The sequence below is a fragment of the Bos indicus genome, chromosome 16, assembly GCF_029378745.1.
Source record: "Bos indicus isolate NIAB-ARS_2022 breed Sahiwal x Tharparkar chromosome 16, NIAB-ARS_B.indTharparkar_mat_pri_1.0, whole genome shotgun sequence".
Taxonomy (NCBI): domain Eukaryota; kingdom Metazoa; phylum Chordata; class Mammalia; order Artiodactyla; family Bovidae; genus Bos; species Bos indicus.
The window spans coordinates 61,631,105-61,644,968 of NC_091775.1; the positions used below are offsets into that span (position 1 = coordinate 61,631,105).

Sequence of the window (13,864 nt, forward strand, 5' to 3'; positions counted from 1 at the left end):
AGCGCACCTCGCGGGCCCTCAGGCACTAGTGCGCAGGCGCGCAGGCCGCCTCACAGCTGCGGGTCTGTGGCTGGTAGTTCGTGTGCACCTTTGACGTTGCCAGGCCCGCAACGGCAGCGGCAGCGGCAGCGGCAGCGCCAGGGTGAGGGGCGGCCGGGCAGGGTCGGGCAGCTGAAGGGTGCTCCGCCTGCTTCCCGCCCCACTACCTCTTTTACCCAGGGCCGTGGGCAGTCCCCTTGAGGGACTTTGGGAGGTAGGGTTGGGAGGGGTCAACACCCCGCGCCCAAGCCGAGCACAGTTGGGAGAGAGCGGGCAACGACAAGGTGGTTGACTTGGAAGACAACGCGGGGAGCCTCTCCGTAGGTTTGGGCTCTGGAGAAAGTTTGCCGTCTGAGCGTGATTCCGCGGAGCCCAGTGCTCGCGCTGCGGAGGAAGGCGTGCTGCGTTTGCCTCCTTCCCAGTCCTGGTTCCGGAAGAGTGGGCGAGAGAGTCTCTGATACGAAGTCTACAGTGTAGAGTGAGATCTAGGACAAGCAGAGTTAAGGCTTCACCAAAAAAAACGAGCCAGGAACTTAAACTTTTCACACGTTAGGTCGCGGCAGGGATTTCTTGAGGCACACTTGGGTTAATCATCACAGATTGGGATTTAGACTTTGGATTATATAGGAGCTTTCCCAAACCCAAGTTTCAGAGCACCCTCGTGGTATTGTTTCTGCCTCGTTTACCTTTAAAAGCCGCATCTCGGTTGTTAATATTCCACTTTGGGCCATTTTAAACTTTTTATTATTATTTTTCCTCTTGGGTTTGCCTGCTTTTCTTCATGAGCAATGATTCTGTCTTAAATCTTGTAGGTGCAATGTCTGAACAAGAGCGTATACAGGAATGCCTGAGGAAGGAAATAAGGTCACTTCTCATTTCCACCAAAGACGGTTTGACCCCACAGCAGTTGGAAAAGGAGTACCTTTTGATGGTTGGCAACCATTTACCGCTCCGAATCCTTGGGTATCGGTCCACAATGGAGCTGGTGTTGGATATGCCTGATGTTGTCAGTGTCTGCCCCTGTGGGGATGGTACTGTAATACTGAAAGGTAGGTTTAAGATTTGGAGGTCTATGAACTTTGTAATAATAATCACTTGGTAAAGAATTGCTCTAGCTCTGCAAGTATCCTGCATTCCAGGCAGGGGATTTTACTTTCTTGAGGGAGAAGAGAGATCATAGGCACCTTTGAGGTTGTGGGCAGAGTTAGATCTTTAACACAATCAGGAAACCCTCCCCAGAATGCTGTGCTTTCACAAAAACTACGTTTTGCGTATGATTTCATGTTTTAACATCTTATGTCAGGAGAAACTTAAACAAGGGGACTTTTTAATTATGGAATCTTGTTTTAAATTTCATGAAGCACAAAAACATCATTGTAGGGAAGTTTATTGTTCATCTCTAGAGTTTCAGATCTTTCAGGAGTTAATTAGTAGCAGTGTTAACCAGTTGGGTTCCACTGTTCTCCGTCCTCCAGTAGAGAAGCTAACAAGCTGTTGTCTAAAATGCAAGAAATGGAGTAACCAGGGATTCATGTTTATCGTGCCACCTAGATACAAAGCTCCTTGGAGAGCAAAAAATTATATAACCACAGGTGCAAAGAATGAAGAAGGGAGTCAGTTTTCACCTAAATATGATTTCTTTTTTTTTCTTCACACCTCCTTAGCCATCCCAGATGAGTCCACCAAAGGAATAGCAAATTTAGTTGCAAAACAGAAGAGCAACCATAAGGTTCGAAACTCTGTGCAGAAGGGAAGGGCCAGTGTCTGCTCTGGTCCCAGCTCTCGCCGGCGAGTACCTTACCGAGGAAGGGTGCCCCCTATTCTTCCAGCTGTTGTGAAGAGTGAGTTGAAAGATCTCTTGGCGTTATCTCCTGTTCTCCTTTCTGATTTTGAAAATGCATTTGCCAATCGATTTGGACGATCATTCCAGTATGTGCAGTATGGCTTCCTCTCTATGTTCGAAGTGCTGAATGCTGCTTCAGATGTTATTTCTGTGGAGCAGACCAGAGCAGGTTCTTTGTTGACGCTGAAGAAGAGTGTATCAGAGGAAAAGCAGAGAGGATGGCCTGCAGGTAAGCACATTAGCACAAGTAACCATACAGATCAGCAAATTTTGGAGCTGTTGTACATATGTGTATATACGTATACATGCAATGGCTAAGCTCCATTAGTTTGTTGAAGTTGAATCATGGCTCTACCACTTGATAGCCGTGTTATCTCAGGCGAGTTACTTAAAATGGCTAAGCCTTTAGTCGCCTCATCTCTATAATAGGAATAATTATACTTGGCTCTTGGAGTCATACTGAGGATTAAATGAGACAAGATCTGTAAACTGCCTGGCTACTATTATGAAAACATAAGATCAGCTCTCTCTGGAGTGCTGTAAATGAATATCAGTTATGTGTGTTCAGGTAAAGAAGATATAGTATAGAAAATTAAAAGTTTAAAAAAATAATACTGATCTGTGGCATTTGCTATCTGATCTTGGCTATCACTGAATCTTTGATACCCTAGCAGGCATTTGTATTAATTTATGTAGTGTAATGATAACCACCATATTTGTATAGCATTTTACCTTGGATTCTCATACTATAGACAGGTTGGGTGAGTAACTGTCTTACAGATCAGAAAGCTAAAACTCAAGAAAGTTGAATGACTTTTCAAAAATTTCATGGCTAGAAAAGTGGTACAGCTAAAGTTAGGTACTGAACTCTTATTACTGCTCATTCAGTGCTTTGCGTACCCAATTACTGTCTCTCTTAAAGGCTCAGAAGACTAATATGATTATTGATATAATGTCTCTCTAGACCCTTGACAGTATAGAATCCATTCACTCACTGCCTATTCGGGGAACTCTATGCCCATTTCAGTGATTTTTCTTTTTCTCAAAATCTGTGTTTTTAGATTAATATATAAAAATCATGAGACTATCATGAATTTATAAACCAATATTTAAATTGTGATGGGAAGTGTAATTTGACAAGGATGGTAGGGGGTTTACAGGTTCTAGTCAAGGAAGACTATGGGGGCCACTGAGTGTTTTGTGTCTAAACCTCAACGGCATCAGTATTCTTTTTTTAAAAAATTTTTGGCTGTCCCATGCCATTTGTGGGATCTCTGTTCCATGACCAGGGATGGAACCCAGACCACAGCTGTGAAAAGTGCTGAATCCTAACCACTAGGCCACCTGGGAACTCCCTGTGTCAGTATTCGTGAGGTGCTTAAACTTTGGGAGAGTAACTCATGCTATTCAACTTATATGAATTTGAGTTGTATAAAGCAGTTTGACAATTTAATGAATTGTAGAGGGTGGATATTCCTTCCCAGTGAATGAATTGTTGATTTTCTCCACCCATAGTCCGTTATTTCTCATCAGGATATCTTGGAAGTAATTTTTTTCTCTTGTCAGCTTGATTTTAGGGTAAAGAAAGAGCTAGGCCTTGCTGGGGTTCAGTTATCTTTCATGTTTTTTAACAATATACCTTTCTTCTGTGGTGTTTCCCTACCTACTAATCTTGAAGAAAAGAATCTAAACTCTAGGATAACATCCTTTATTCTGTAGCTTTTCATTCTCCACCTCTCCCCTCATAACCACTAGATGGTTATCCAGTTTGAAAAGCATAATTCAAGCAGATTCTTTATTTGAAGACTTAATGGTCTCCTAAACAAGATACAGCTTTTTTGATTTTTACCTATTGAGTCTTGCCTCTGTAATGATTTTCAGGTGTCCTTAAGTAGAGTTTTAGAAACCCCCAATCTTTCAGTAACACCTTATTATCTCTCGGTTTTGTTCTGTAGATGACTAATCATTTCCATTGTATGTAAAGTTTATTGGCATAGTATGAAAATGCAAGCTGACTTTTTAGTTCTAAGGGCCTAACCTCTATATATAGCCACTAGAAAATAAACTAGAAATTGGTAGTGATAATTTTTCTCTCCTCTTCTTTTATTCACAAAAGGTAAGATTTTCACCCAGCCTTTTAGAATGAAGCAACAAGGGTCATATCCCATAGGCTTCCCAGTAGCAAAGGCATGCTTTTCACAACCCACTTCAAACATGGAACCACCAAAGCAAATACTGGGCATGGAAAGGAATTCTAGATCAAATGTAATGGAGACTTCAAGGCTGAATCACAGTGAAAAATTAAACCAGGTAAGATGTCTGAGTTTGGAGCTGTAAATACACCAAAACTGTCTGTAAATTTAGTGGTTATTACTTAACTCTCATGGAAAAATTGCCCTTTTGAAATTCAAGTCATTCACTTATTTCAGATTTAACTTAAGCATTTTCTGTGGCTTTGTGGTTTAGTAAGAAGTGAGACCTGGCAGTGAGAAAAGAGTACAATTTTATCAACTCCTTGGTTTCTACTCTTTTCTGCAGATGATTCCCAAATCTGTATCTCTAGTTCCATCTTCTCATCAAAGTTATAGAAGCATATTTGCAACTTACCTCATGAGTATCTTCACCTGAATGTTGGCCCTGACACTGCAGTCCTGGTAATGTGACTGTAATGCTGAAGGACTTTGAGTAAAAACTATTAGAGTAGAACCAACAAAAACCCAGTTAAGTTTGCAAGATGAACAAGTAGAGCTCAAAATAAGGTCATGGAAATTAAAGACATAAAAGTGCCTTATTTCTACATGTAACTTTTACATGTAAAGTTTTCCTAGCACCATTTATTGAAGAGACTGTCTTTCCAGCATTGTATAGTCTTGCCTCTTTTGTCATAGATTAATTAACCACAGTTGAATGGGCTTATTTCTGGGTTTTCTATCCTGTTCCATTGAGCTATATTTCTATTAATATTCTTGTGCCAGTATCATACTGTTTTGATGACTGTAGCTTTGTAGTATAGCCTGAAGTCAGGGAGCCTGATTCTTCCAGCTACATTTTTCTTTCTCAAGATTGCTTTGGCTATTTGGGGGTCTTTTGTGTCTCCATACACATTTTGAGATTTTTTTTTGGTTCTTGTTCTATGGAAAATGCCATTAGTAATTTGATAGGGATTACATTGAATCTGTAGCTTGCCTTGGGCATTACAGTCATTTTGACAATATTGATTCTTGCAATCCATGAATGTGGTGTATCTTTCCACTTGTGTGTATCATCTTTTATTTCTTTCATCAGTATCTTAATAGTTTTTGGAGTACAGATCTTTTGTCTCCTTAGGTAGGTTTATTCCTAGGTATTTTACTCTTTTTCATGCAGTGGTCAATGGAATTGTTTCTTGAATTTCTCTTTGTGATCTTTTGTTGTTAGTATATAGAAATGCAATAGATTTCTGTGTATTAATTTTGTAACCTGCAACTTTACCAAATTCATTGATGAGTTCTAGTAGTTTTCTGGTAGATCTTTAGTATCTTCTATGTGTAGTATCATGTCATCTGCAAACAGTGACCATTTAACTTCTTCTTCCCCAGTTTGGATTCCCTTTACTTCTTTTTCTTCTCTGATTGCCGTAACTAGGACTTCCAAAACTATGTTGACTAAAAGTGGTAAGAGTTGACATCCTGGTCTTGTTCCTGATCTTAGAGGGGATGCTTTCAGCTTTTCACCATTAACTATAATGCTAACTGTAGGTTTGTCATATATGGCCTGTATTATGTTGAGGTATGTTCCCTCTTTGCCCACTGTCTGAAAAGTTTCTATCTATAAATGGGTGCTGAATTTTTGTCATGTATACAATGGAATGACACTCAGCCATTAGAAAGAATGAAATAGTGCCATTTGCAGCAACATGTACGGATATAGAGAGTGTCATATTGAGTAAAGTAAGTCAGAGAAGTATTGTATGACATCCCTTATATGTGGAATCTAAAAAGAAATGATACAAATGAACTTATTACAGAACAGAAACAGACTCACAGACTGAGCTTATGGTTGCCAGGAGGGGAGAATGGGGTAAAGGATACTTAGGGAATTTGGAATGGGCATGTACACACTGCTATATTGAAAATAGATCGCCAACAAGGTCCACTGCATAGCACATGAAACTATTTTAATGTTATGTGGCAGCCTGGATGGAAGGGGAGTTTGGGGGACAATGGATACATGTAATGTGTATAACTGAGTCCTTCACGGTTCACTGGAAACTATCACAACATTGTTAATTTGCTATACCCCAATAAAAAAAATAATAAATAATAAAAAGTCCTTTTTTCTATAACTTTAAAAAATTAGCTCTAGTAACTTAATTTACATATAGTAAAATCTATCCATTGAAAATGTACAGCTTGAGTTTTAACATATGTATCTAGATGTGTAATTGCCATCAAAGTCAAGAAACAGCATTTCAGTCTTCCCCACAGAATTCCTTCATGCCACTTTGTAGTTGATCTCTTTCCCCAACTACAACTACAGACAACCAATACTTACTATAATTTTGACTTTCCAAGAGTTTCATATGAATGGAATTAAATAATGCTTAACTTTTTGTGTCTAGTTTCTTTAACAGGATGCTTTTGAGATTCATCCAATATGTATCAGTAGTTTATTCCTTTTTCTTATTGAGTATTGTTTCTCTGTATTGATAAACCTCAATTTATTTTCCATTCATCATTAGATATTTGGGTTGTTTGCTGTTTGAGGTATTATGAATAAAGCTGCTATGAACATTTACTTATACTTTGTGTGAACATTGACTTCATTTGTCTTGGATCAGTACCTAAAAGTCAGATTGTTGGGTCAAACAGTAAGTTTAACTTTTAAGAAATTACCAAACTCTTTCCAAAGTGGCTGTACAGTTTTACTTTGTGAGCTATGTATAAGAGTTCCACTTGCATCTCTGTTAACATTTGGTATTATCAATTTAAAAAACAGTAGCCATTTAAGTGGGTGTATGGTAGTATCTCCAGTACTCTTGCCTGGAAAATCCCATGGATGGACGGGCCTGGTAGGCTGCAGTCCATGGGGTCGCTAAGAGTTGGACATGACTGAGGGACTTCACTTTCACTTTTCACTTTCATGCATTGGAGGAGGAAATGGCAACCCACTCCAGTGTTCTTGCCTGGAGAATCCCAGGGACGGGGGAGCCTGGTGGGCTGTCGTCTATGGGGTCGCACAGAGTCGGACACGACTGAAGTGACTTAGCAGCAGCAGCAGCATGGTAGTATCTCATTATGGCTTTAACTGAAGTTTCTCTAGTGATGAATAATATTGGGTATATTTGCCCAGTGGCTCAGGGGTAAAGAATCCACCTGCAGTGCAGAAGATGCAGAAGACATGGATTCAATTCCAGGGTTGGGAAGATCCCCTGGAGGAGGGCAAGGCAACCCACTTCAGTCTTTTTGCTGGGAAAATCCCATGGATAAAGGAGCCTCACCAACTACAGTCAATGGGGTTGCAGAGAGTTGGACACAATTGAAGTAACTGAGCATACATGAACACACCATTTGTATATCTTCTTGGAAGTGTCTCTTCTATCTTTTGCTCATTCTTAAAAATCAAATTTTCTTTGTATTGAGTTGGAAGACACTGATTTTATAAGAAATATATATTTGGTCTTCATCCTTTTCTGGCACAGATCTCCTAAAACCTTTGGAAATTCCTAAGTAAAGAGAGCAATAAAGGTGGCTTTTGTTATTTTAATGAGGTGGCTTTTGGAAAGCACCTAAGAATTGCTAATTCTTAGTTAGGTTCGACCTGACTCCATTAGCAACCTAATGGAGTCAACTATGTAATTGGAAGGTTAGAACGCTTTAGTCCGGCTCTAAACCTCCTAGGAGCGTAGAAGAGTTGGAAATTAATTTCATTCATAGCCAGTGGTTAATCAGTCATGCTGATGTAACGATAACTCCATGAAAACCCCAGAGGGTTTGTAAAGCTTCTGGGTTGGTGAACATACAGAGATTTGGGGAGAGTGGCATGCTAGGAAAAGGCGTGAAAATTCTGCACTCCTTCCCACATACCTTGCTCTCTGTATCTCTTCCATTTGACTTTTTCTTGAGTTATATCTTTTTATTTATTTTTCATTCATTAACAAAACATATAATTGATGTATAACATTATATTAGCTTCATACAATAGGATTAAAACAGGATTAGATATATGTATGTATTGTGAAATGATCACAATAAGTGTAGTAAACATCCATTACCACACAGAGTTAAAATTTTTTTTCTTGTGGTGAGGACTTTTTAAGATTTACTCTCAGCAACTTTTAATTATAGAATGCAGTATTATTAATATACAGTTAATACCTATGTGTGTGTATATATATTTATATATAAAAGAAGTACCATGTTGTACATTACATCCCCAAGACTAATTAGTTTATAACTGGAAGTTTGTGTTTTTTGAGCACCTTTACCTCTTTTGCCCACCCCCTGCATGCTGCCTCTGGCAACCACCCATCTATCCTGTTTCTGTGAGTTTGGTTTTCTTTATTGTTTTTGTTGAACAGATATAACATGTAAGTAAGATCGTGCAATATGTGTCTGACTTGTTTTACTTAGCATAATGCCCTCAAGATTCATTCATTGTTATTACAAATTGTGGGATTTCCTCCTTGCTTTATGGCTAATACACATATTCCACAACTTCTTTATGTCTATCAATGAACACTTAAATTGTTTGTGTAAATGCTGCAGATAATATGGGTGTGCAGATATCTTTTTGAGTTGGTATTTTTGTTTCCTTCAGATAAATACCCAGAGGTTGCTGGATGATATGGTGCTTCTTTATACCATTTTGTATGGTATCTGCACCAATTTACATTCCCACCAACAGTGCACAAGGATTACTTTTTCTCTACATCTTCATCAGTACTTGTTATTTCTAGTCTTTTTAATAATAGTCATTCTACCAGGTGTTAGGTGATATTTCATTGTGGTTTGGTTTGCATTCCCTGTGTTAGTCCCTCAGTATCCAGCTCTGCGACCCTGTGGACTGTAGCCTGCTAGGCTCCTCTGTCCATGGAATTCTCCAGTTGAGAATACTGGAGTGCGTAGCCATTCCCTTCTCCAAGGGATCTTCCCAACCCAGGGATTGAACCCAGGTCTCCTGCATTGCAGGCAGATTCTTTACCATCTGAGCCACCAGGGAAGATGATTGTTTGTATCAAGCAGCCCCTTTTCATTTACTTGTTGGTTGTCTGTACATTTGGGGCGGGAGTAGGGGGGAATGTCTATTCAGATCCTCTGCTTATTTTTTCAGTTGAAGTTTTTAGGATTGTTTTTTTCTTTGATGGTGAGTTGTGGAAGTTCTTTTATATATTTTGGGCATTAATACCTTATCAAATATAAGATTTGCAAATATTTTCTCTCATTCATTTTTTGATAGTCTTTTTTGTACCACAGGTTTTTAGTTTGATTGTAGTCCTCCTTGTTTATTTTTGCTTTTGCTGCCTTTCCTTTCAGTGTCAAATCCAAAAAGTCATTTCTAAGACTGAGGACAGGAGCTTATCTAAGTTTTCTTCCAGGATTTTTATGGTTTCTGGTGTTACGTTCAGATTTTTAATTCACCTTGAGTTACTTTTTGTGTGTGGTGTGGAGTTCTGCCCTTTTATTGTTGTCATTGTTTAGTTGCTAACTCGTGTCCAACTTCCCTGTGACGTCCATGGACTGTAGCCCACTTGGCTCCTCTGTCCATGGGATTCTCCAGGCAGGAATACTGGAATGGGTTGTCATTTCTTTCTCTAATATCTTTTTATAATAAACCAGTAATCTAGTAATTGAAATGTTTCTCTGAGTTCTGTGATCTATTATAGCAAATTAAATTGAACCCAAGGAGAGGGTTATGGAAACCTTGTTTATAGCCACTGCTCAGGTGGCAGCCTGGACTTGGAATTGTCATCTAAAGTCAGAGGATGCCATGGGTGTTCAGTCTTGCAGAACTTGGCCATGGAATCTGAATGCTATCTCCAGTGTAAGAATTGAGTTGAATTGTAGGATACACAGCAAATAATAAGTCATTAGCAAAAAAACATAAAGCAATGTATACATTAAGATGATGTATTTAAAAATATATTCCAATATCAAATAGCAAAGTTCAACAATGGAAAACTGCAGTTAATTTTGCACTGACCTAATATATTTGGGTAGAGTGTTCTATAAATGTCAGTAAAGTTGGTTATAGCACCATTGAGGAATTCTCTATTTTTGCTGATGTTTTCCTAGTTTTTCCTTTAATTGCTGCAGGATCAGTGTTGAAATATTTAAATATAGTTGTGGATTTGTTTATTTTACTTTTTAGCCTTAGATATAAATCTGTTAGGTGCATATATATTGAGCTGGCCAAAAAGTTTGTTCCATAGCATCTTATGGAACAACTTGAATGAACTATTTTAGTCAGTCCAATATTTAGGATTTATATGTGTCCTGATGAATTGCCCTATTTATCATTATGAAACACCCCTTTTTATTGTTCATAATATTCCTTGTTTTGAAGTTTACTTTGTTTTATATTGCCATGGTGATGCTAGCATTCTTTAGATGTTAACACTGTATATTTTTATATACTTTTATTTTTAACATACTTCTTTTATATTTCAAATGTGTTTCCTTAAGACAGTGTATGGTTATCTTGCTTTATTATTTACTCTGTCAGTCTCTGTAATTTAATGGGCATATTTATACCATGTATATTTAGTGATTTAAATCTGATTTTTGTGTTTTAAATCTGATTTTTGCAGGTTTTTCCCTATTCTTTCTTCTGGATTAATTTTTAAAAGTAAAAATTGTAGAGCAGTTTTAAGTTCTCAGCAAACTTGAGCAGAAAATACATCAGATCAGATCAGTCACTCAGTCGTGTCCAACTCTTTGCGACCCCATGAATCGCAGCACGCCAGGCCTCCCTGTCCATCACCAACTCCTGGAGTTCACTCAGACTCACATCCATCGAGTCAGTGATGCCATCCAGCCATCTCATCCTCTGTCGTCCCCTTCTCCTGCCCCCAATCCCTCCCAGCATCAGAGTCTTTTCCAATGAATGAGTCAACTCTTCGCATGAGGTGGCCAAAGGACTGGAGTTTTAGCTGTAGCATCATTCCTTCCAAAGAAATCCCAGGGCTGATCTCCTTCAGAATGGACTGGTTGGATCTCCTTTCAGTCCAAGGGACTCTCAAGAGTCTTCTCCAACACCACAGTTCAAAAGTATCAATTCTTCGGCGCTCAGCCTTCTTCACAGTCCAACTCTCACATCCATACATGACCACAGGAAAAACCATAGCCTTGACTAGATGAACTTTTGTTGGCAAAGTAATGTCTCTGCATATGGAGTCTCCATATTTTCACTGCCCCTACGTTCAGGCGGCGTCTCTCACTATACCATGAGCATCCTGCAGCAGAGTGATACCTTTGTTACAGTTGAACCTTACTGACACATAATAATCACCCAAAGTCTATAGTTTACATTAGGGTTCACTCCTGATACTGTAAATTCTGTGGATTTTGACATGTGTAATGACATATATCTACCATTGTAATATCACAGTATATAGTTCCACTGCCCCTCACATTCTCTGTGCTCTATCAGCTCTTCTCTTCCTCCTTTCTAGGCCATAGCAACCACCAATCTTTTTACTGTTTCTATAGTCCCGCCTTTTCCAGAATGTAATATAGTTGGAATCATACAGTATGTTGCCTTTTTATATTGCTTTCTTTCGTTTAATGATATGCATTTAAAGTTTCTCTGTGTGTTTTCATGACCTCTTAGCTCATTTCACTTTAGTGCTGAGTAGTAGTCCATTGTGTGCATATATTGCAGTTTATCCATTTGCCTCCCGAAGGACATCTGGTTTGCTTTCAGGTTTTGGTTACGAATAAAGCTGCTGTAAACAGTCTGTGTGCAGTTTTGTGTGTAGACATAAATTTTCAGCTCCTTTGAGTTAATACCAAAGAGCCTGATGGCTTGATTATATGATGAGAGTTTAGTTTAGTTTTGCAAGGAACTGCCAAACTGTCTTCCGAAGTGGCTATATCATCTTGCATTCCCACCAGTGTGAGAGTTCCTGTTGCTCCACATCCCCATCAGCATTTGGTGTTGTCAGTGTTTTGGATTTTGATCATTCTACTAGCTGTATTGGAGGAGGAAATGGCGACCCACTCCAGTATTCTTCCCTGGAGAATCCCATGGACAGAGGAGCCTGGTGGCCTGCAGTCCATGGGATTGCAAAGAGTTGGACACGACTGAACAGCTGATACACACTAGCTGTGTGGTGATACCTCACTGTTGTTTTAATTTACATTTCTCTAATGACATCATGTTGAACATCTTTTAATATGCTTACTTTGCTATCTGTATATCTTCTGTTGTGAAATGTCTGTTCAGATATTTTGCCCTGTTTTTAATTAGGTTGTTTGTTTTCTTATTGTTGAGTTTTAATGGTTCTTTGTATATTTTGTTTGACAAGTCTTTATCAGATATATCTTTCGTAATTTCTTTTTTTTTTTTTTTTTTGCAGTTTGTGACTTTTCTTTTCACTGTCTTTATATTCTGTCTTAGAGCAGAAGCTTTTTATTTTAATGAAGTCCAGCTTGTCAGTTATTTTTTTTAATAGATCATATCTTTGGTGTTGTATCTAAAAAGTCATTGTCATACCCAAGGTCATCTTGATGTTCTCTAATGTTATTGTCTAGGAAAAGCAATGGCACCCCACTCCAGTACTCTTGCCTGGAAAATCCCGTGGACAGAGGAGCCTGGTGGGCTGCAGTCCATGGGGTCGCTAAGAGTTGGACACGACTAAGCAACTTCACTTTGACTTTTCACTTTCATGCATTGGAGAAGGAAATGGCAACCCACTCCAGTGTTCTTGCCTGGAGAATCCCAGGGACGGGGGAGCCTGGTGGGCTGCCGTCAATGGGGCCGCACAGAGTGGGACACGACTGAAGCAACTTAGCAACTTAGCAGCAGGAATTTTAACAGTCTGTATTTTACACTTAGGTCTCTCTGATCCACATTGGGTTAATTTTTGTGAAAGATGTAAGGTCTCTCTCCAGTCAGTTTTTTTGCATGTGGCTGTCCAGTTGTTCCAGCACCATTGTTGAAGATTCTCTTCACTCCATTGTATTGCTTTTTCTCTTTGTCGAAGATGAGTTGGTTGTATTTTTGTGGATCTATTTCAGCATTCTTTGTTCTGTTCCATTGGTCTGTTGGTCTATTCTTTTGCCATTACCAAGCTATCTTGATTACTATACCTTTATAGTAAGTCTTGAAGTCAGATAATGTCAGTCCTCCAATTTTTAAAAAATATTTATTTTTATTTGGCTGGGTCTTAGCTGCAGCACTCAGGATCTTCATTCCTTCTTGTGGCATGTGGGGTCTTCTGTTTATGGCAGGTGGGATCTTTTTCTTTTTTAAGTTTTGGCATACAGATTCTTTTGATACAAACTCTTTAGTTGTGGCATAAGAACTCTTAGTTTTGGCAGGTGGGGTCTTGTTGTTCCCCAACCAGGCACTGACCCTGGGCCCCCTGCATTGGGAGTGTGGTGTCTTAGCCACTGTACCACCAGGAAACTCCAGTCCTCCAAATTTGTTCTTCTCCTTCAATATTGAGTTACTTATCCTGGGTCTTTTGTCTCTCCATATAAATTCTAGAATCAGTTTGTTGATATCCCTCAAAAAGCTTGCTGGGATTTTGATTGGGGTTGTATTGAATCTGTAGATCAAGTTGGGAAGAACTGACCTCTTGATGACATTAAGTCTTCCTATCCATGAACATGGAATACTCCTCCGTTTGTTTAGTAGTATTAATAGCTCTTTGATATCTTTCATCAGAGTTTTGAATTATTCTTCATACAATTTGTTAGATTTATACCAAAGTATTTCATTTTGGGTGCACTGACTTAAATGGTCATGTGTTTTTACTTTTGAGTTCCACTTCTTCCT

General features: G+C 39.0%; 1 protein-coding gene across 2 annotated transcripts in view; it reads left to right on the plus strand.

Annotated features, from left to right (window-relative positions):
• Positions 1 to 47: 47 nt before the first annotated feature.
• TDRD5 (tudor domain containing 5) overlaps positions 48 to 13,864 on the plus strand; it is a 79,871-nt gene continuing 66,054 nt past the window's right edge. Inside the window, exons 1-4 of one of the 2 annotated variants that reach the window (XM_070768518.1) lie at positions 48 to 142; positions 852 to 1,088; positions 1,704 to 2,111; positions 3,999 to 4,192. In XM_070768518.1, the coding sequence (XP_070624619.1) occupies positions 857 to 1,088; positions 1,704 to 2,111; positions 3,999 to 4,192 (834 nt within the window). In that variant the 5' untranslated portion in view covers positions 48 to 142; positions 852 to 856. Of the gene's footprint in view, positions 254 to 851; positions 1,089 to 1,703; positions 2,112 to 3,998; positions 4,193 to 13,864 lie in introns of both variants that reach the window. The other variant, XM_070768519.1, reaches the window with a different exon arrangement.